At 48.5% G+C, this 22551-nt stretch overlaps 1 protein-coding gene across 1 annotated transcript; it reads left to right on the top strand.

Annotated features, from left to right (window-relative positions):
* Window positions 1-692: 692 nt before the first annotated feature.
* On the top strand, window positions 693-22104 carry LOC119696281 (TOG array regulator of axonemal microtubules protein 2-like). The gene is made up of 17 exons (XM_038126006.1): window positions 693-823; window positions 1287-1330; window positions 3217-3305; window positions 3949-4099; window positions 5209-5370; window positions 7511-7643; window positions 9300-9405; window positions 10132-10367; window positions 11893-12045; window positions 13217-13334; window positions 14293-14396; window positions 16258-16462; window positions 17640-17856; window positions 18935-19021; window positions 21194-21393; window positions 21567-21641; window positions 22099-22104. The coding sequence occupies exons 1-17, from the start codon at window positions 693-695 to the stop codon at window positions 22102-22104; spliced, it is 2217 nt and encodes a 738-aa protein (XP_037981934.1).
* The last annotated feature ends 447 nt before the right edge of the window (window positions 22105-22551 follow it).

Raw genomic sequence — 22551 nt, 5'->3', positions numbered from 1 at the left:
CCACCCCCATTGCTGGCTATGGCATGGGAGCCCTGGAGGAACTTGGGCAGGCAGAGACCTTCCAGAGAGCAGCAGGGCAGGGAGCTCTGCTGAACTTCCTCAAAGCCAGGGAGCCTGAGATGATGGATGTGTGGCAGCTGGAGAGCAGCGAGCATCCTGAGAGCTCAGCAGCATCAGGGCTCAAAGGCTGCTGGGGAACTGCAGGAAGGAAGGGCAGCAGCAGAAGAAAGGCGGGCTTGAGAAAAGCAGGTTTTGACGTCCTGTAGAAGGGCTTGGTGGGGACTTGGCTGGAGATGAGCACTGGCTGTTAGGCACCTTAGGGCCAGGGAGAGAATAGTGATCTAAAGCCACTCCCATGCTGTCCAAAAGGCCAGTGGAGGTAGTGGTACCTGAGAACATCTAGATGTCAAACACGTGAATGCCAGCTGGGAACGTAGCCACTCTTGGAGAGAACTGAGCATGCGGGGAGAGGTGGCAAATGTGTGACATGGGCTGTCCCTCACCACTTCCCTTTGCATTCCCCATCGTGGGCCAAGCTGCTCCATCAGTTTGCCTTGTCCTTTCCTGCCAGGGCCCAGTTAAATGCCTGTCTAAATATCCTGAGGCATGAATGGGGGCAAGGCTGGATGCTTGATCTGAGCACTGTGTTCTACTCTTTGCAGACCTCCTTGCTGTATTCCAGTGGAGGGGATATGAAGAAGGGGTCCTTGGGACCACCTTTGATCCCCCCCATACGCAAGGCACTAAGTCCCCCTCTTGGCAGTGCTGCGGGGTCTCTGCAAAGCTCTCCGCAGCTGGAATGCCAGGAGTCCCAGGAGATGAGGTAAGCCATGGTGTCTGCTGTTGCAGTGTGCTGTTCACCCCTCTCTTCCTGTCTCGTGTGGTTATTTTGCCCATCAGGTGTCCCATGCATTTAGGCAAACCTCTGTGTATTCACCATTTTGCCCATCTATGATGATCTAGCATAAGGTCAAAGGCAACACCAATGCCCCAAGAGCAGAGGTGGTGGTGGGGAAGTGGGAGGAAGGCTTCAAAGCACCTCAAAAAGGGTCCTCTGCTGGACTTGGCCATTGTTTCACACAGAGCTTGGCCAGCTCTGTGTGACTCCAGCAACCGAAAGCTTAAGGACAATGAATTAGCTTTGTATCCTCTTGGGTTTCTGTGTTGCATTTCCTCCTTCATCATAGTGCCCATGCTAAGAAGGTTTGCCTCCTTTCATGGTACTCCCATTCCCTCCATTCTCTTTCTACCTCCTCACATGTTCTTTTGTCCTCCATTTTCTCCAGGCCAGAATGCAGCAGCCAAAACAAAGAGAACTGTGAAGATGCAGGTAGGTACAGAGCATGTCTGTCCTAAAATGACCATTGTAGTCTTGACTCGGAGGTCACATTTGGAAAGCTTGGTTAAACCCATTCTTTTAAACATTTCTTTAAATTCCTTTTATTTCCTTGACGGGCTCGGTGGACTCTCCCAGAGCCCAGTCCCTGGGAGTGTTGTCTGGCGGTGCTGTGAAAATTCCTCCAGTGACTAGTGCTGAGTGGCAGGAGCTGCAGTGGTACCTTGGGGCACTGGAAATGCAGTGCAGAGAAAGGAAACATTCCTCTCCATCCTGCCCATGCCTTTTGTCTCCCTGCAGCCTTTCTAGTGTCACAATTAGTAGGGAAAAAGAAGGCCTTTTGCATGAAATGAGAAATGCTGCCACTCCTTCCTCCTGCTTTTGATGCAAAAAACCTTTCCTTGGGGCAGTTTCTGAGCTGAAGCCTCTGCGATGTGAAGGAGATTCATGGACATTGCCTGGTTTTGTCTTGGCTGAAATAGGACCACCTCCTCTGACAGAATGTCCTTATAAATTTTCTAGTTAGGGATAAAGTGCCTTCCAAATGGATGCATCCTCTGCAGGGTCTGAGTTTGTCATCCTGTGACAGCACAAGCCCAAAGCCACCTATGGCAGGTTCAGCATGACAAATCTCCTGCCCGGCTCTCTCTGCCTGTGTCAGTGTTGCAGGCTGAGGCTGGGGGAGGAGATGCCTTCTGCCTTGTCCTCCCTCCCTGTCTTGCCTGATCCCTGGCAAGTGGAACTGTGCCAGACAAAATGCAGTCTCTGGTGCATCTGGGTCAGCCAATGCTTTCAAGTTGAAAGCCTCAAGGACACTGATGTTGTTCCTTTGCCATCTCTGGGCGTGTCATGATAGGAGAGATGAGACTTGAAGAAGTCCTTCTGCTGATGCAGAAAAAGGGATCAGATCCCCTGGTCCCTTTGCTCAGGGTTAGTTCTGCCAAATCCTGGCTACGGCCCCTTTGGAATGACTCCTTAATTGCTGATGTGCAGCTAGGGAATAGCATTGCTCAGTAAGTAAGTGGACCTTTTTTCTGGACTATTTCTGGACTAGAAAATACCTATCTCATTAATCCTGAGCTGTCTCTCTTTTATTACTGACCCAAGCATTCTACAGGGTGAAGGAATCCAGTTTTAACACAGGTATTCCTCTCAAACTGCTTGGCTGCCATGTGAATTTATCCTCGGTGAAGCCATGTAAAGAATTAGTTCTCTTAGTTCTAACAGCTCTGTTGGCGAGTATTTCAGAATGAGCTCCACTGTTCTACTTGCAGTTAGAAAATCAGCCTCTAGTTAGGCTGGCCCAAAAGTGGCCCAGTCTCATACAGTTTAGAAGGAAAATCCTTGAGGAAAATGAATATCTAGTGTCAAGAACACAGTTCATGTTTGGGTAACACTCCTGCAATGCTAAGCTTTTCTTTGAATGTGCTCTAAAATATTCCAACAAAGAGAAGAAGACGTTGATCTCAATGCATACAGGTATTAGAACCTGGGACTTTCAGGACCCAAAAGAAGATGTTTACTAAAATCAGCATGAATAAGGGCAGATAAGAATAAGGGCAGATAAGAACCTCTGTCAAGAGCAATCCCCATCTCTGCCCTTCTCTATCAGACACAGAGGCTCTCCAGCATCCAGGGGCTGAGGCCTTCTTCATGCAGCAGGTTTCAGTCTGCTGGCCAACAGAGTAATGTCATGTCTGCTGCCAGTAGCCCATCCCTTGGGACAGGGTCTAGGCATTGTACCTTGCTGCTGTCAATCACAATCTCTGTGTCTTGAGAGCTCTGCAGTCTGGAACCTGTCTTGCCTGTTGGCCAGCAATGTGTTTTTGGGGGCCTGAAGTCTGCCAGAGATTTACAGGAACCTTTGCTTCCATTACCAGGCCTCCGACTGAGCCAGGCCAAGGAGACAGATCATCCCACCAGTCCTGGTCTCACGAGTGACAAAGACCTGAGGGACGGCTTTGGAAAGGTAAGGGATATGGACAGGGATGAGCAGACTTCCTTTCCAGTGGCTGTTTAGTGCTTGGCCCAAAATGTCACGGACAATCATAATCTTCCACTCCTGGCGGATGGGGATTCCCTTGGGAATATACTGGACAGCTACAGAGCAATTGCTTGGCTGTTTCCAGTGGTGCCAAGGTCCCTGGTTTGGAGATGGTACTAAGGTCATGCCAGAAGCATTCTTTATGTGCAAAGGCTGTTTTAGAGAAGTTCGGAATGACAGAGCAAGCTACCCATCAGTGAACGTGGGCAAAGTGCATCCTGGGAAGCAGAGAAGCAAAGATTCTAATGTTGGGTGTAAGCAAGGCTGCAAAAGAAGATGGCAGTGTTTGATTACTCCTGGTTTACCTTTCTGGCTGTGTCTCACAGCCCCCTCATTCTCAAGTTTTCTGCTCATTAACATCAGTGTTTCTGCAACTTGTTTTCTCATGACACCTCACTGTGTGTAATTGCCCAGGTGAGGACGGGAGACATTCCTCTGAAACTATTGGAATGTGTATGGAGCTGCACTGAGCCTATGGCACTCTAGGGACTCTGTGCTCCTGATGAGATGGTGTGTCTGCTTTGTGTGTCTCTGCTTACAGTCCATGATGTATTTCCATTGCACCTAGATCCGTGCTGCGTTGTGCATGTTGGCTCAGAAGAACTTAGAGCGGAAGGATGCAGAGCTCTTTGAGAGAGAGATGAAGAAAAGGAGACAAAGGAAAACATCCTCGCAGCTTCTTCCTGAGACAGTCGAGCCTGGGGATGCAGCTGAAGCAAGTAAGTGGTGCCTACACTTGTGGTCCTTTTTGACCACTTGCTTGCCCTTTGCACAGTGTTGCAATCAGACTGGGGAGCTGTTTGGCTTGCATCTGAGTGGAAGCTTGCAGAGGATTTTTTTTCATTTCCCAAAGAAAACTAGAGAGGCATGAAGTGTCTTGCCCATGGCCTCACTGAGTCAGTAACAGAATATCAGCTTCCCCCCTTCACCTCTAAAGTCTTTGAGAGTAGAAAATTCTGTCTTGCAAAGTACACTGGGGCTTCAGACTCTCTCCTGGAGAGCAGCCTCCAGGGAAGGGGAGTCCAAAAGAATGCTTTTCAACCAGGGTGCAACCTGGAAGAAACACAATTCAAGTGCTTCTAATGAAAACAGCAGAGATCCTTCTCCTGCCACTCCCTGCTGAGGAGCTGGCACTGTAGAGCTGTGCTGAAGCCAGTGCTTCTGATGTATCCCCAGGAGCAAGCAGTGTTCCCTATTGAATCCCAGCTGAGGGGCTCTGACTGCAGGGCTGTGAGCGCTGCCCGAGGGTGGCAGCGGGGTCCTTAGGTGGCAACCCAAGGGCATCACCCAAGGTTAAATGCACTTTTATTTGGTAACTTCCCCAGCCAGGCTCTGGAACAGGAAAACAAAAGCAAAGCAATACTGGGTTGCCTTGTTTCTTAGGGGAAGCATCACTGCAATTTGGTTTGAAGCTAGAAGAGGATACATTTAGATAAGATATAAGGAATTTTTTTTTATTTTTTAATGAACGGGGATGAAAAGCTGGAAGGGTTTTCCCAGAGAAGCTGTTGTTGTTCCATCCTTGAAGGTGTTCAAGGCCAGCTTACATGGGGCTCTGAGGAACCTGGTCTAGATGAAGATGTCCCTGCTCATGGGGGTTGGACTAGATGGTGCTTAAAGGTGCCTTCCAACCCAAACTCTTCTAGGATTCTGTGATCATTGTCCCATGTTAGTGTTGTACTTGGTATAAAGTGGTAGTCCTTTGTTATGCTTGAAGTTCTTTGGGATAACAAAGAGATGTTACCTAGCTCTGGCAAGTTTTCTGGCCCTTTCCATTGTCACCCTGTCCAGCACTCTCCACTTACAAGCTCCTCTTTGGTCCCTGCAGCCTTTAGCCTACCACCTGTCGATGGCACAGCTTCTAGAGGGCAGAGGAAACACCCTGGTAGTGCCTTGAAGAAGAAGGTCTTGAGGAAGCAGGACAACATGCCCTTACTGCCCAGTATGCCCATCATCCATGGGGATGGCAGCTTCCCACGCGGCTCCTCAGGTAAGCCTGCTCCCTGGCAGCTTTTTCCACATGGGTTTTTCCTTGCACAAGGAGCACCAACTGCCTCCTGCCTCAGCCAGCACAGCTGGGATCTTGGGTCCATAGTCTGTCCTGAGAATGAACAGCAAATCTACTTTTGAGTTACTCCAGCTTGGTAGTACTGGAGCACTTGGTTCTTAGAGATCCATTGGAAAGTTGAACTGAATAAAGCAGGGGTCAAGGCCTAAGCTCTGACTTTTGCCCATCCTGACAGTCCAAACTACAGCACTGGTGCCAGGAGGCAGATGCGACTGCAGGCATGAGCTGCAGGGCAGTCTGCCAGGGTGTGCTCAGCGTGCACCTACAAGAAGCACCACGATCAGTTGTTCACTCACCATCTGGGCCCTCTGCCTGTGCTGCTGTCCAGTTCTGCAGCCGGCTTTTCTGCTATCCCAGCAAGGGCTGTCTCTGCGGGGCAGTCAGCGGCTTGGTGCAGTCGTGCTGCTGCTCCCAGAAGTGCCCGATGGCTCCTCGCTGCCACCATCCCACAGCCTGCAGTGCCAAGAGGGAACAAGCAGTGCCTCCTGTGTCACCCAGCAAATACAGCAGCCGTGTGCAGCAGATGAGAGCCAGGAGGGGCTGCCTGCTGCTCCCAGGCTGTTTGCTGCCTGCAGTAAAGAGACAGCAGATAGTCCCTAGTGGCTCTTGTCTCTCCTTTGAGGGTAGCCTGCCTGTGCTGTGATCCCAAGTAGGGTGAGAGAAGACGAAGGGAGCTAGGAATGCTACTTTGAATGCTCTTTTCTAGTGATGCTACTTCCCTGTTCAGAATTGACCAGAGCTAGCCTGACGTGGCTCTCCATTCAAAGTGAATCTAGATGTGTATGTCTCCATACATCTGCAGTGACATCACTGGTGTCAGTGGCTGGGGTACCTCAGTGACATCCAGATTAGCTCCCCTCTGAATATTTTTGATGTTGTCATTCCTCTATGCTTTGTGAGAACATGCAAGGCAGCACAAAAACCCTACAGAGTCTAGAGCTGTTCATCTAAATTCTGTGCAATATTTGTGCTCCATCATTTTAGACAGCTCAAGTTTTCATCTACACATTAGACAATGAGCTTTTGAGTGCACAAGATGAAATGTTTGATTGACAGTGCTTTTTGATGACACATGGTTTTCATAAGAAATGCATTTATCACCAGATTTTTCTCATAACTTGTAAACTTTTTTTCCATTACCAAAAAATTCAGTTAAGGCAAACCCAGGTCAAGTGATTAACAAGAGAGTGCGTCTGCTGAAAGTGTGGATCTGTACTTGCATATTTTTATCCCCAGAGTGCATTTGGAAGGCTTTTTTTGTCAACTGTCTAGTCTGGAAATTGAATTTTTCCACAAGAGAAAGCTTAGAAACTGCTGAGTTTGCAAACACATCCGTTAGATGGCAAATACATTTCAGCTCAACATCTTTGAAATACTGGCAGTGTGTACCTCTGAAAGAGTAAAGATTCCTGATGCTTGGAAAGAACAAAATCAAAAACTGCTCCCTTTCCAAGAGCAGGCTAAAATGTCTGTGCACTCAGCTGCCTGCTGTCTAGAATCTTTGCAGTCAAAGGAAACAGAGGCGCTGTCAGGTGGGAAGGGTCAGGTATGGCAGTTCCCTGGTAGCTGCTCCGTGGGGATTCAGCCAGGCCAGCAGGGCTGGGTTGTTCAGGCTTGGCTTGGTGCTGTCTCCAGGCAGCTGCAGGTCTCTCCTCAGGGAGTTGCAGAGTGCCCCTGTCCTCAGGGCTGGGGGAAATCAGGGCGCTGAGGCAAGAGGGGCACCTGAGGGGGTCCCTCCGGGGTAGCAAGTGCTGCTGGTCAGCGCTGTCTCGCAGGGAGCGGGAGCTCTGCGGCCGCAGGAACCTGCCGCTGGCTGTGGTACCTGTGGCACTTGGGAGCTGGCGCTGCGGGGACAATTGTCAGGTTTAGCCTGGAGCTGTGCCCAGCATGGGAGGGGCTGGGAGAAAGCAAGGAGCCCAAGGAGCCAGCCAGCAGGGAAGTCTCTGACCCAGTGCCACTTTGCAGCACGCAAACCCTGGCTGGGAGATGGGGCTGCAGGCCGCTCCATGGCGGGGTGCCTTGCCCGGGGCTGCAGCGCCCATGGCTGAGCCTCTCCTTGCAGTGACCTCGCAGACGGCCACTGGTGCCGAGCGCCGAGAGGAGCCGCTCCGTGGGCATGGGCAGAAGGACACGGCCTCTTCAGATCCACAGCAGTCCTTGCTGGAGGCACTCTCCTTGCTCGGCAGCGATGACTGGTAAGAAAGGCCCTGTTCACTCTGTGTCCCTCTTGGCATGAAGGCAGGTTAGAAGCGTGTCTTGCTAGTGCCTCTGAGCCCCGAGAGCCCAGAGGGCCAAAGGGCGCTGGTGAAACCACTGCAGAGCAGGCAGAGGATAAAGATTTGAGAGCAGCCTTTTCTTGGCCTTGGTCTGCAGCAGTGCTCCAGCTGCAGCAGGTCCGTGCTGTTTCCTCGCTTTGCCTGCTGCTCCATGGAGCTGCAAAGGAAACCTTGAGGGAAGAGAAAAGCTCTGGAATGAGATGATTTGCTGGCTGAAGGCAGAAGCAGGATGGCAGAAGTTTTGAGTGTAGAGATTTGGGTGCCTTGAGCCTCTGGCCCAGTGGGACTGAGTAAGATTCCTCTCTGCTCCCACTGCTGCCAGCAATGGCAGGGGACAGGGTCTCCCTCTGAGCTCCTGCGTGGGAGTCCCAGAATCAGCTCCAGGGAATTCCTTTGTTTGAGAAATGGACTGAGTTGTGCTTTCAAGTCCCTCAGCCTGTCATTACTCCTGAAGGGCTCATGGCAGAAGGGAAGGAAAAAGAAATGAAATCCTCTAGGAATCTTGCACTTTTGGAATGCTACTTTTCCTTCTCACTGCTTCACATGGGCCTGAGAGGTTTTGTCAATACAATGTGTCCCAAAATTATACACAGGCAGACGGAGGCCCAGAGGTGATAACTAAAATGTTAGGTGATATTGGTTTTCTTTTTGATATATTTTTGATCACTCCCTGGTGGATGCTTCATTCTCACAGGGGTAAGGACTCCATTCACACTGGGATAAGCAGGAAAAATCTGCCACCATGCATCTCCTTGTGCTGTCACCTTTGTTTTGCCCTTTCTCTTCTGCTTTCTCTTCCCCATTTCTCTTTGGTGCCCTGTGAGGTGCAGAGAGCTTCTGCAGGTGTGGGGGGTCCGGGTGACACTCAGGGGTGCCCGTGGGATCGGTCACCAGCCCTGTGCTGCAGCCCTGATGCCTCACATACCTTCCTGTAGCTGAGGGCCTGCACAAAGCAAGTGCTGAGAGACAGAGTTGCTTGCAGCTTTTAAATAACATGTTGCTGTTGTGGGGGTTCTTTTAGGTAGGGATTTTTGGGAAAAGCCAGACTTTCAACAGTTCTTGCCCAGGGGTGGAATCTCCTGGGACATCCTGCTGCTTTTTTGGGGAATATGTGAGGTGCAGTGGAGGGGGTGACAGGCCTAGATCATAGAGTGGAACCTCAGCTGCAGAGTGCCAGTGCAGACTCTCCCTGCTGCCCTGCCTGCTGGGGCTGACAAAGAAGGAAAATGCCCCAATAACAGCCCGGTGGGACTGTGTCTCAGGAACAGGTACAGGGAGGTGACAACAAACAGCAGCATGGCCCGGTCTCACAGCTTCTAGGAAGCAGCAACAGAGGGGCATCATGTGCCAGAGATTTCAGAAAGGCTGTCTTCTTAAATGCCACTCTGAAACCCCTCTATTTGCCTCTTGGATTTGTGTATGCTTTTGACAGCCACAGCATCCTGGGGCAACGCATTCCACGATTTCATTAAGTACTCCTTGAAAAGCATCTCCCATTGTTGGACTGAGCTGCCAGGCTGGTAATTTCAGGGGTGCTGCCTTGGTGGAGAGAAAAATCAATCTTCTGCCTTTCAGGGAGCTGAAGGAGAAGGGACTCTTCAAGATCAGACACCTGGCTGGGTCCCATTCAGAGGTCCTGCTGTGTAGACTTCGTGACGTTTGCTTGGCAGTTACCAGCCAGGTGAGAACATTGTTCTGAATTGTCCCCCACACTTGATACACGGTGTGTAGAGTAGGTATGTGCTTGTTCATCTCCATGGGTGCTCAGGGTCTGCCTTCATTTCTGGTTTTAGACCTTCTGTTTCTGATGTCTGTCAGCTCTCTGTAGGATCTGTGGCTCCATGTAGCTGTATTTACTGGTCTCTGACACTCCTCTGAGTGTGGTGCCTTTATAATGCAATGTGCAAATGCAGACACTGAGACACTGATGAGGTTATTTGCCAGAGTCCCAGTCTCTGCCCAAGCTGTAATTCAAGACTGCAAATTAGTCTGTAGACCTGAGCCAGTGTTTTGTGTTTCCTGGCTGAGTGCTTCACCTGCTGGTGTTGCTTTTTTGAACAGGAGCACCTGACTCTTCTGTCTTTATGACTTGTGCATTTATGATTTGAAAGCAGCCCTTGCTTCAGTTTGCTAGTCAAAGGGCCTAAAATCAAAGCTGTGGACATTTTAGGAGAGTTAAGTAGAACACTTTAGGGAAATTTGTTTTTAGGCCTGCAATCAGCAGGTCTGAGGCCAGAAATTGGTGCCAGAGTAAGTGTCTTTCTGTGCTTGTGCTCTCCTGCTCTTCTTGTACTTTTATGTTCCTCTGGACACAGTGGGATGTGTTGTCTTTTTCTGGGACTTCTGTTGAAGGCAACTGGCTTGCTTTTCAAGGTGGTTCTTATGTTTCCCCTCATGACTTGCCCAGGTGACCAACCTCCGTTCCAAGGTGTCCTACTCTGCAATCGTCACTCTGGGAGAGCTCTTTGTGACCTTGAAGAAGGAGATGGACTCTGAGGTGGATGAGGTTGCTCGGGTCCTTCTCCAGATGGTGTCAAACTCCCCAGAATTTGTTCAGAAAGCAGCCAGTCAGACCCTGGGGATCATGGTGGAGACTGTGACTCCTGCACGAGCAATGACTGCCCTCATGGACATGGGAGTCAAGTAGGTTCTTCTTCTTTTAGTGATATTCTTCACCTTCTAGTGTGTGGGAGGAAGAAGGGATGAGAGACAGAATGGGAATGGTGGAAGGGAAGGGTCCTGTATCCTGTGTCTCCTGTGAACTCAGTGGCTTGACTCTCGGATCAACCTCATTTCTTTCCTCTTGTCACCTATTTCTGCCCTCCTGCAGCCTGTTAGTTCTCAGAATCCCAGACTTGTAGAATATGGGGAGTTGGAAGGGGCCCATCAGGACCATGGAGTCCAGCTCCTGGCCTTGCACACAACAGCCCAAGGGTGACACCAAGTGCCTGAGATTGCTGTCCAAATGCTTCTTCAACTCTGTCCCGCTTGGTGCTGTGACCACTGGCCTGGGGAGCCTGTTCCAGTGCCCAACCACCCTCTGGGTGAAAAACCTTTTTCCTGCTATCCAAACTAGAGCTCCTCTGACTCAGCTTCCTGCTGCTTCCTGGAGTTCTCCCAGTCTGTCAGATTTTCCTAGATGTGGTGACCGCTGGGGAAGTGAAAGTGCCTGCAAAGGCTGAGGATGGAGCCTTGTGCTTTTGTGGGAAGAGGGACAATTGCAATTGCAGCTGTGAGCAGTGTTTGGTATTTCACAGCGCTAACCACAGAGGCCCTGGGAAAACCATGTCTCCTCATGATGCCATTACCTTGAGAAATGAGAGGGTGCTTGCTGGGGCGTGGAGCACATGGGGGACAATCTGCTGGGGGTGGCACAGCCTGCACAGCAGATGCAGCTCCTGCCAAAAGGAGTCTTGTATGACTGTCCTGGCCACAGAACTCTACTTTCTATTCAAACTGATGTTTCATGTTAGCCTTGAGATGATGAATCACTGTAAAGGCACCTTCACAGGCTGATTGCCATGGGACAGTTGAAGCAACTGCTGCCTTAAATGTTGGTGCTGGGCTTGATAGTTCTCAAGAGACACTCTCTAGAACAGGACACCATGGCTAAACTGTCTGCCACCCCTTCCTCAGCTTTGGAATAGGGTAAAACATTCAGATGTATCCCTTGCCAAGCCTCACAGAAGAAACAAGCTGCATTGCTGGATATTCTGCAACTTCACGGCCCACAGGGTGTTTTCCCTGCATTTGTTTTTTTTCCAAAGCTCTGCAGATTTGGGGATAAATGGGTGGAAAGAGCCTCAATCCTGCTGCAGCTCTGTGTAGTGGGTGCCCTGTGATGGCTCAGCATGACTTGTCCTTAATTGCTAAAGAATTTCTCAATGTAATCTATTTCTTTAATCTTTCTCAGAGTAAATACTGTGAAAGAAATGGAGTATCAGATGGTGCAGGGAGACTGAATCCCTCCCTCTTCCTTGCAGGCAGGCCTTCTGTACAATGCTAACTTTGTGTTTCCCTGAGGACAGAACCTTCTGCAGGTGTCTAAAGCTGCAGGGAGAAGCCAGGCCTCCTTCTCCCAGCGAGGACAGGGAGCAGGCTCTGGCCAAGGCCTGTGCTGCTGTTGCTCCTTCTCCCTGTGCCCCAGGGTTTGCTCTCTCCTTCCCAGGAGCCGCCACGCCCAGGTGCGGAAGTGTGCGGCCAAACTCCTCCTGTCCCTGCTGGAGAGAATTGGAGTCACAAAGCTCGCAGGCACCCCCAGGGCTGAGCGGCTGGCACACGTGGCAGGGAAGCTTGCTCAGGACTGTCACAAGGACACAAGGTAATGATCTTCATTTCCCCTCCGAAAGCAGGAAAACCCTTTTGTGTCTGCCTATAAAGGTAAAACCACAAAAGAGTGGAAACTAAAGGAACTATGAAGTTACCTCACTGTGTGAATCAGGGTCATGGAATGATGGAATATGCTGAGCTGGAAGGGACCCATCAGGGTCATCGAGTCCATCTCCTGTTCATGTGCAGTGGCCTCAAGAGTCACTCCATGTGCCTGAGAGCATTGTCCAAATGCTCCTAGAGCTCTGCCAGCCTTGGTGCTGTGACCACTGCTCTGGGTTGCCTGGGCAAATGGCTGTACTGGGTAACCTGAGGTTGGCCAGCAGAAAGGAGCATTGCCAGCTTCCTGTGGCTTGAAGGATTCTTTACTGAGATCAAAAGAGCTCAGATGAGCCAGTCCAACAGTTTTGTGTGGCCTTAGATGCACAAAGCCAAAGGGCTGGCTAATGTTCATCACTGAAGGATCCCAAACATCCATTTCTCAGTAACTTCAGACTTTCCTAGAGATATTTCATGGGTCTTTAGCCAACATATTCAGTCTTTCTGAACATGTTCTGCAGATTTCTAGAATGCTGGTATCTGTGGCTCAGTAAGCTCCAAATTTCTTCTTGAAGAAAACTGGTTTCCTAGTGGCAAAATCAACGCAAACCACCAAAATCCCCTTCCTTTGATTATTAAATTGCCATTAATAGCTGCCAAGAGCACCAGAGCAACTAGCTGCCCCTGTGCCTACATATAGTATAGAATAATCACTAGGATGCATGAGGTGTTTTGTCCTGGCTTCCCTGCCAGTTCAAGAAAGGCAAAATATTGTGCAATGGCAGCAAGACACTGCTAATAGGCTCTGACAGCAAAGCAGATGCGTTTTGCTTGTTCCCTGGGATCCTTTGATGCCACTGAAGCCCACGCACAGTTTCAGAGTGAAATGGTATTTTTCTGTTGCTCCACGTTCTCCTCTTGCCTCTTGTGTTCAGCTGACAGCACTGTGACAGCAGTGTCAAGTGGAGGTAAATCTCCCTCTTTGCTGAGTAGGTAACGCCTTCTGATGCAAGGAGTGCACCAGATGAGTTTAAGGGATCAGCCTCTTCTGTTAACACTCTTCCTTTGTTCACTTTTCTTTTGTTTCCGTCCTTCCTTCCATCCTTCCTTCCATCCTTCCTTAGGCATTATGGACAGGAGATGGTGAAGATGTTGCTCAATCATCAAAGATTCAAAATGCTTTTGGAACAATCTCTTGCCACCTGTGACCTGGAAGATATTCTGAGAAGAATTAAGAAGAAAGTAAGTGCTTGGCAGGAGAAATGTCTCCTTTGTGCAAGCATTGCCACTGCTAATATGAGATCAAACATACCCAATCTGTCTTGATCTCATTCCTCTTCTGCTCAATCATTTTGCTCCTGGGAATGAGCTGTTAATCCTCAGCCTGTTCACCTGCAGACCACAAAGGAACTGATACTATTAGAGAAAAAGTGGGGTTTTGAATATTTCCAATATCAGTCACAAAGAGGAAAGGGAAAGAGGAGAAAATGGGTTTACATTTAAGTGTAAGCCCCCACCACGCTCTCCCTACTCTGCCCCCAGTAAAGCAATTAAGTGAGAACAGTGCTTCTGAAGATAACAGAGTCTTTGCAAAAACACTGGAAATAGTGGTACCAAGAAAATTTCCAAATTTACAAAAGATGGCCAAGTCAATCCTAGTTACTACAATTACTGTCTCTCTTTTGGGAATACTGCCCTGCTGTCAAGCCCTGTGGAGCTGGAAGCAGCTTGATGAATTCAGCAGCATCCAGTGGAAAATCCTCTGTTTGTTTGGGGGGGGATTTAATTTTTTTGATCAACATTATAGAAGGGAGCATGCCTTTGTGCAGGCACAGGGAGAGTGAGTCTTGAACCAAATTGACTTCCAACACAATGGGCCAACCCCCAAAGAGTCCAGTTTTTTCTGTTGATTCCTCTATAAACACTCGTTGCCTGCCAGGTTGCATTATTCCCATTTGTACTCAAGACTAAGGAATTTGGGATTTTAGACTGCTGCTCAGTCTGGGAGCACCAATAACCTGCCTTGGGCTATTGGAAACAAAGAGTTGGCATCTGAATCTCTGGTCTGTTTCCATCTGTAAGTTAGGAAATGTTTCCCTAAGCCTTGGTAGCAGTGGTCCTGGTTCTAACTTGTGTTTTAAACAGGGAATTTCCTATTTTGTACTCTAAAGATTGATGGGGTCTCTCCATGTCCTTGTAGGGGATGGAAAACCAGAAGGGTGAATGCCCATCTGTCAAGGAGCCAGTGAAGAAGAGGAATGATGGCTCAAAGAAGCCCCAGGCCACATTGTCTTCTCGTAAACGGTACTGAGCACTTTTGTCAGATGTGACAAAGCCACATGACAAGCTTTACATGTCTCTTCCTCAGGAAAATCCTTCTGGCAGAGGTGACCAGTGCCACAGATTGTTTCCTTTCCCTACAAATGCTCTACGATAAAAAATGTCTACTTCTGCATTAGGCTGAACACAACTTCTCTGGAGGGGTTTTCACAAAGTTGGGAGACAAAAAGGCACCCATTGGTTGCAGCTCAGACGATCCAGTGCAGTGGCAAGGGCAGTGTTGTGGAGGCTGTGACAGGGCCACGTTTCTGCTGCCTGACTTGGGACAAGTAAATTCAACCAGGGCCTTTTTTTTCATCTGAGTGGAGTCTTTTTCAGATGGGTGCTTGGATGAGAAGTCTCAGCCTAGAAGCAAGATGCCATTCCACAGAGATGCAGTTCTCATCCATGTGGTTTGGCCTGGCTGAATCATGGATTTCTTACCCTCAAACAGTATCAAGTTTGAGTAGTGAGTAGCAAGGCAATTCCTGAGCAACATCAGTCAACAGGTGTCTCAATGTGGACTTTTTGTCCTGATATTCCTGTCCTTCCTACAATTTGCTTGATGGACAGCATGTTTGGTTTATTTTGTGCTGTGCTGCAATCAGCATTTAAGATAGGAATTTGCTCCTTGCTCTCTCTTCATGGCAGTTGCAGAGCTACTTGTACCTGTTCTCCTCTGATAACAGAGGGGATTAATTTAGCTCTGTCATGCTCAGCAGTGGCAGGAAAGTGACCACATGCCTCCGTAGCATGGCTAGCATCTTCCCATGCTCATGGAAGAGACAGGTTGATCCAGGAGAATTGTTCCCAGTGGCGTTGTTAAGCTGTGGATCTGGTCTCTAGGGAAGCAAATGGAATGTGAGTGTAGTTCTGTGGTGTCTGGCTTCTGGTTTTATCTCCGTTACTGATTTTCTGAATCTTTCAAATACGGCCCTGTTTATCTGCTCAGATGCATCCGAGCTACTTCTCCAGGTTGTCATGCCTGGTTGTAGAGACACTTCTCCAGAGTGATGAGTTTCCTTATTATAAGACACACACGTCCCATATGGGGAGGCATTTAAACTTGGAAGTAGTGTCTGTCTTTCTCCACAAAGCAATGTGACCTGTGTGCCTTGGCAGCCATCTGAAGAAAGATCAGATGCACCTCATCCTTGCTTTTCCTGAGTGAGCACTGCTGAGAATGTTACTTGCAGATTGTCTCCCTTAGTGATTGTCATGAGGTCCACGTTGCACTTCAGAGCCTCATGATTTTCCAGCTTGAAATCACATAATTAGGAAAGCTGCTGAAGATGTTTTGCTCACAATTAACTGAAGGTATTACCTGTGGCTGCAGCTCTCTCCACAGAGAGCAGCAGGCACAACTTTCCCAGGCATTGTCCTGGGGAAGGCTGTGAGAAGATCAGAGAAAAGAAAGAGAAACAAGTCTTATCTTCCCTTTGCTGCACCTGTTGTTGTGAACATGTGGAATGTGTCATGGAGATTTGTTTGCCAAAGGGTAATTTCTTAATTGGCCACTGGTGATGGTGTTTGGATTCAATTGACCAATCTGGTGTGTCTGCATCAGACTGTCTGCAAGGGCGATGAGTTTCTTAATATGTATAATATAATATAATATAATATAATATAATATAATATAATATAATATAATATAATATAATATAATATAATATAATATAATATAATATAATATAATATAATATAATATAATATAATATAATATAATATAATATAGGGATTGATCAGCCTTCTGGAATCATGGAGTCAATGGTAATTATTTCCATGATGGGGATGCCATGCTATGATAATTATCACCAACAGGTCTTCATTTGGTTTTATTTCCCAGGGTGAAATCTACCTCTGATGGACACCTCCTACACCGTGCAAAAGCCCAGGTCACGTTACCTCCAGCTGTGGAAGGAACGGAGCTGCTCCAGAAGCTTTACAATCTCCTGGAAGCCAAGGGCTTTCAGACACGGCTGGAAGGAGTGGCACTCCTCCAAGACCTGTGTAAAACCAGCCCCCAGCTCATCTCCACTAACATTGTCCAAGTATGTAGGGTATCTTCACTGTTCCTTTCCTTCAGCTCCTTTCCTGAGCCTGTAGCTGTGAAGTTAATTCCGTGTGTCTTGGCACTCCATCCTGGCTGTTTGGGACACGCTGGTCCCTCTTACCCAGACAAATTTAATTCAGGTTCAGGCTTCAGGACAAGTTATTTCAGTCCAGCTGTGTTTGTCTGGCAGGTGCCTGTTGATGCTGTTCATCAGAGGACAGAATTTTCTGCTGGTGTAACTGCTGCTCTCTCCTACTCCCACTTGGGTTAAGTGGAGGGAATCCTGCCACTGAAGGCATGGCAGTTATTCTCTAGACCAAAAATGGGTTTGCATAGGGAAGAGAAGGATCAGGCTGGGTTGGTTTATAAACCCAGTTGTTTTTTTAAAGAATACTTCTATATACTCCATCTTGTCTTGCACAGCTACAACTCTGGCTACTCATTTCCATCCTTGTTCCTATTCCTCTTGGTAAAGACAGTGCTCACCCTTGCTGGGGGGGTCTTTTTTTCTCTTTGGAAAAAGAGGAAAACAGCTAAGGACTAATCTCTGCCTTCTCCTCCCAGTAGCTGCTTTTTCCCTTTTTCCAGGAAAAGGTGCCTGATGATGTGGCTGTCAGGGGACTGAAGCTGCTCTAATGAGAGCTGTACAGCACATTGAATTTCAGAAGTCTACCTGTTACTTAGAGAAATGGTCTGGATCCTGGAAGAGTTGATCAGAGCCCTGAACTTCTCCCGACACTGCCTCTGAGACAAACAAAAGAAAACTTAGATCTCCTCCAGCCATAGATTTGGCAAAATCCTAATTGGCCTCAGTACTTGAAGCAACTGTATAGAAAACCAGGCATTGTAAACATCTGCTTCCACCCTTCTAAAGCAGAGGTTGTCTTCAGCATTAAGAAATGGAATTGTTTTAATGATTTATCAATGGAGAGAAATAGCATAGGAACTATTCTGTCCCCAGCCAAACCTCTTAAAACCTGAAGAAAATCTTTCCACCGGCATGAGGTTGTGGCACCATCCCAGTGAGTGGCCCCCAGGAAAACAGTGAAATTGTGCAAGCAAGTGCTGAGCTGACAGAAAGGATCACTTTCCTCTTTTACACTGCTGACTGCTACATGCACTCTTCAAACAAGGACATTTGAATCCAGCCTTCATGTTGTTTGTTCTCTTCACAGATTTTTGATTATTTTGTCCTGAGAATATCTGACAGCCACAAGAAAGTGAAGCAGAAGGCGCTGGACGTGCTGGCTGAAATCACAGGCGTGCTGAAAGGTGCCTTGAACCCGGTGGTCATCGGTTTGGTGGAAGGAATAACAAAGAACCTGAACTCCAAGGATCCCAGGGTTCGTGCCGCAGCTGTGAAAGCCCTGGAAGAAGCCATTGCTCATTTAGGTAAGGCTGAGCCCTGGCATGGACTCTGCTCAACTGCATCTGTCTCTCCCACACAAGAGAACGCTGAGTGCCTTGATAGCTGCTGTTGTCTGTGGAACGCTCCAGCTGGCATCCAGCAGAAGCTGTGGAGGTGCAGTCCTTATGCCCCAGTCCCCCAACAGGCTTGAAGGTGACCAGCCTTTCCCAAAAGTCCCAGGAGCCCTTGGCTCTGTGCTGCTTGCCTGAAGAGCAAGTTCCAGACTACAGCTTTGCTGCAATTCAGAGGCAAAGCGGGTTTTGGAGTTTGCTTGGGCCCCGTTTGACCTCCCAGATGAATAGCTTTGCTGTTGGCATGAAGGGACACTGACCCCCCAGAGCTTCTGCAGAGCAGCCACCTGGAAGGCTCCACATTATAGGCATTAGCTGCCTATTTTCCACTTTTCTTCTTTGTCTTCTGTTTTCAAAGGGGAACTTATGATTCACCCAGTTCATTTCTTTATAACAAGCAGGTGTAAACCCAGCTGTCAATGTTGTTCCACGTGTTGTTTTGCATGGGGCAAGATGGCTGTAGCAAACAACTCCATAGGCCAGGGCTGCTCTAAATTCCTTTGCCACACAGATTTATGTCAGCTCTGAAAATGCCGCACTGGGGAAATATGCCTGGAAAAAGGAGTGCTGAAGAGGCAGGTCTTCAAGGGGAGTTTCCACTTTCTCCTCCCCAGCTGCTCTGTGAACCCCCAAACTGCCTGATTCAGTGCCTTTCTGTGTCCCAAGTATGGGCTTCTTCCTTTTTGCTCTGGGATGCAAAAGCCTTTCACTGCTTACATGTGACTGAACTCCTGAGGTCCCTGGTGTGAAATGTTTTAACATAGCTCCTGGTACAGCAGACAAGTTTGGATTTACAAATGTGAAAGGAGAGCTTTTCTTTTGGAATTTAAAAGCCTGCCCTGTAGGCTGGAAGGGAAGAAGAGAAGGATTAAAAAATCAGCAGAAATGTACTTTATTTTATAAAATGGGGCTGCCCCTGCCCTTTCCCTCCCCACTGTCCTTTCTCCTATGACCTCAGAAGAGTGAGCGGAAACATGTGTTTCACTTGTAGATAAAGTATCACTGCTGAAAGAGTTCAGCTACCAATGGAATCAACTGAGTGGCCAAGCTCTGCTGGATGTCACCGAGCGTATCACAGGTACGGCCTCCCCTCCTAAGCCAAGAGGTCTTCCCAGGGAGTCTTTACAGGGAATGCCTGTGAACAGACAGTAGAGTAGCTCCTCCAAATCAGGAGGTGCTGAGCTTGTCCCTCGTGCCCAATACCCATGGCAGGTGTATTTGGCAGGTTTCCCCTGGCTGCTGCAGAGCTGTGCAGCATCTGAGATGGGGGCGGCGCTCGGCCTCGGGGCTGAGCTCTCACTGGGGCATCTCAGCTCCAGAACCCAGCTCCAGGAAAGGGAGGGGCTAAAAATACCCCAGCTGGCTCCTCTCTGGGAAGCTCAGGGACATCTGTGACTTGTAGGGAAAATGGTGGCAAATGCTGCTTCAGGGGATCAGTTTTATTCTCAGAGAATTCTTGTTTTTGTCTCAGAAAGTTTGGAGGCTGAACCGTGCAGAGCCTGGGGGTCACAGCTTAGGTGAAAACTCAACAGATGTATTAGAGGCACGGATTCAGTGCAGGGCAGCCTCTGGGGGCAGAGGGACAGAAGCAGAGTGCTGAGGCTCCCTGCCTGTGCTGTCAAAGTGGCATTGGACTGAGCATTTCAGGGTGTGCAAACAGTGTCTGCCTGTGTCAGCACTGTCCAAAATGCTACAAATGCAGCTGATAATTGATTCCTCAGAGGAGTTTGCTATGTCAGCAATAGCCAAGGAATGGAAAAATGATCATCTCAATAGACAGTAGAGAAGATGATTGATAGCCTTGCTTTGACTGGGGCTAAATCCACTGCTAATTAGGCCAACATCTTTGAATGCAAGGTTTAATACACTTTGTGTCTTCATTAGGAATCTCAAAAGGGCATGTTCAGCCATTGGGAATGTCAAAGGCCCTTTAAAGAGCATTTGAATAAAGTCCATCTCCAGCAATAGGCAATTTAGTTTTGCAGTTCTTTTGATCTCTTTTTCAAATAAAGGAATTAACCATAAATTAGGACTACTTCAGAAAAAGCAGATGTTCTCTCTGAGATTGAGTAGGAACAGACAGCTGTTCCTCATGTTCAACAGTCACCGATGTCTTTAATTACATTTAAACTCAAATGAATTCCCATTTTAAGATGGGTACCATAACCCTTTCCCGCTTAGCAGAATTGGTTTTGGGTACTTTCAGGAGCTGTTTCAATGTTGATGACTGCTGCTGGATTACCAGCATAGAGAAAAGGAAGTCTCTTCCACCACAGAATATTAAATGGCTGCTAGATAACATGATGCCTGATCAGAAAATAAGAATGGTCTCCAGAGCATTTCAGGTTTTGATCTCTCAGCCAAATCTGCCATGCTAGAAGCCTGTTGGTAGTAAATTTTTCTCTGTGTTTGATATAGTTCAGTTCAGAAAATGAGCAGAGAGCAGATTTCAGAGACAATAAGAGAAAACACTTGTGGTTTGGTTGAATTTCAGTCTCGTGTGTGGCATTTTTCTCCCTCTATGCCCCTATATTTCAGTGGACATTATAAGAAAAAAGGCCATTACCATGGGGAGGGGAAGTGGCATTAAAATGTGGAGATGCTCAAATGCCACAGCAATGGGGTCTGGGTAATTATCTAAGACACCCTGAGGTTTGCAACAGCTGTTTGTTGGAAGCCACAAAAGCCTTCTGCCAAGGACACCAGCTAGTCACTGATGTTTCTAATCCAGCTGTCAAGCAGCAGCCATCGCTGGTGGGCTGGAGTTTTGAGGTGTGTTCTAATACTGCCCTTTGCTGTGTGCCACTGAGCAAAGGGAAGAGCCAGATGAGACATCTGGCACTTGACATCAACGTTACAAAAATGGAATCATCCCTTCTATTAGAAATCTCTCCATTTCCTCTCTACGGTGCATTTGCAAATCTTCAGTGTGGGTTTAGACACCTTCTTAATGGGAATAAAAGGCACTTTGACACTTCATTCATTGTTCATGCAGAAAGAAATTGTGAAATAATGTAGTAAAGGTACGAAGTCTGCCACAGGAACAAGGCTCTGGTTGGAGAAATTAGTCCTGAGGGGCTGGTGGCTCTGTTTCAAGGATGATCAGCTGCTTTGCCCGTTTCTGGATCATGGGGCTCTGGGTGCTGTTTTGCTGAACTTAGCCAGAGAGGCTTGCAAGAAGCAAAAGCAGAGGGAGAGCCTTGTTGGCATTAAGGTTGGTGGTTAAGAAGCTGTGTCTCTCTCCCGGCAGTGCTTGTGGAGTGGGTTTATGCCAGCAGCCCTGAAGTGGTCCAGCGCTACGCCCTGCCCGTGCTCTGGTCCTTCCTGGAGAACAAGGCGCTGCCTGTCCGAAGCGCCAATGTCCGCACTGTGGCCACCAAGCTTGCCTCTGCCCTCTACAAGGGGATGGGCACCAAGCTGAAGAAATGTGCTGCCAGCAAGCCTCCACATGTGCGGGAAAGCCTCTCCAAAATGTTGGGCTGGTGAAGGCGTGATGTTCTCCAGAAAGCTGAGGAAGTGCTGAGTTGGACACCTGCGGATTTGCCTTTTTAGCTGTGCCAAAAATGACGGAATACTAAGGACGGGTGTGCATCTGCCCCCGCTCTCTCCATCGCCCTTCCTAGTCATGGCAGGGGGGCCTGAAGCAACTCCAGAGTGAGGACAAGGTGAAGGCGATCATGGCTCAGCCTCACACAGAGGTGAGGGGGGAGCTGGGCCAATCTCTGGTGGGAGGAAGGGTCTTGTGGCAGCCCAGAGAGCCTGTGCATATTCCCAGGGAGCAGCTGTGCCCTGCCTGTGCCCCCTGCAATGAGCTGGGCTGCTGCCAGTGCCCCGTGGAGCTGTAGGGCTGCTGAGCTGTGGGGCATGGAGAGGAGCAGGAGGGGGCATGTGCAGCTGAGCCATGCCTGGAAAGCACAGGGCTCTGGGCTCCCTGCTGTCCCAGGGCAGCCCAGAGGCCAGGGTGTTCCTGTGCTAGCTCTGTGGAAGTGGGTCAGGGTTTTGCCCTGGCCTGCCTCCCGTGAGTGCCAGCAGGAGCCTTTTTCCCTGTGCAGCTGTTTGGAAGTGTGCAGGAAGTCTGTCCCATGAAATATGGAGCTTTAGCTGCTTTAGGTTTGCATCATGGCCTCTGTTCTACTTTGTGTCTCCATTTTGCAGATCTGACTGGTTACAGTCTTACTGAGAAGTTTTCTCTGGACAATTCCCATGTTCCCTTACCCACAAAGTCCTTGCCTCCCATCCAGAAGAGCTCTTTTTCCTCCAAGCTCAGGAAGAATCTGCTGCCTGGATGAAGAGCATTTGAAGAATAGGATTTATGCCTTAGGCTTGATAGTTACATATGTGCATGTGTTTTGATTGTATCTTTAAATTTTGATCACATATTTTTAATTGTATATATTTTATTTTGATGACGAAAAAGAGTAAATAAATAAATTTAAATAAGCCAAGATTGTTGCTGTTTGTTTAAGGGGCCCCAGGGGTCCCCCGGGGCCGCTAAGCTGTATGTTGGCTGGTAGCAGCAGGCAGGCAAGGAAACTCCACACGGCTTCTAAGGGTGCTAATTAGATGAGGGTTGATTGGGGGTCCCACCCCCGGGAACAGCATGGTTTC

Source organism: Motacilla alba, unplaced genomic scaffold (assembly GCF_015832195.1).
Source record: "Motacilla alba alba isolate MOTALB_02 unplaced genomic scaffold, Motacilla_alba_V1.0_pri HiC_scaffold_28, whole genome shotgun sequence".
NCBI lineage: Eukaryota > Metazoa > Chordata > Aves > Passeriformes > Motacillidae > Motacilla > Motacilla alba.
Note: the sequence above shows the minus strand (reverse complement) of the source record. Positions and strands in the feature narration are given on the sequence as shown.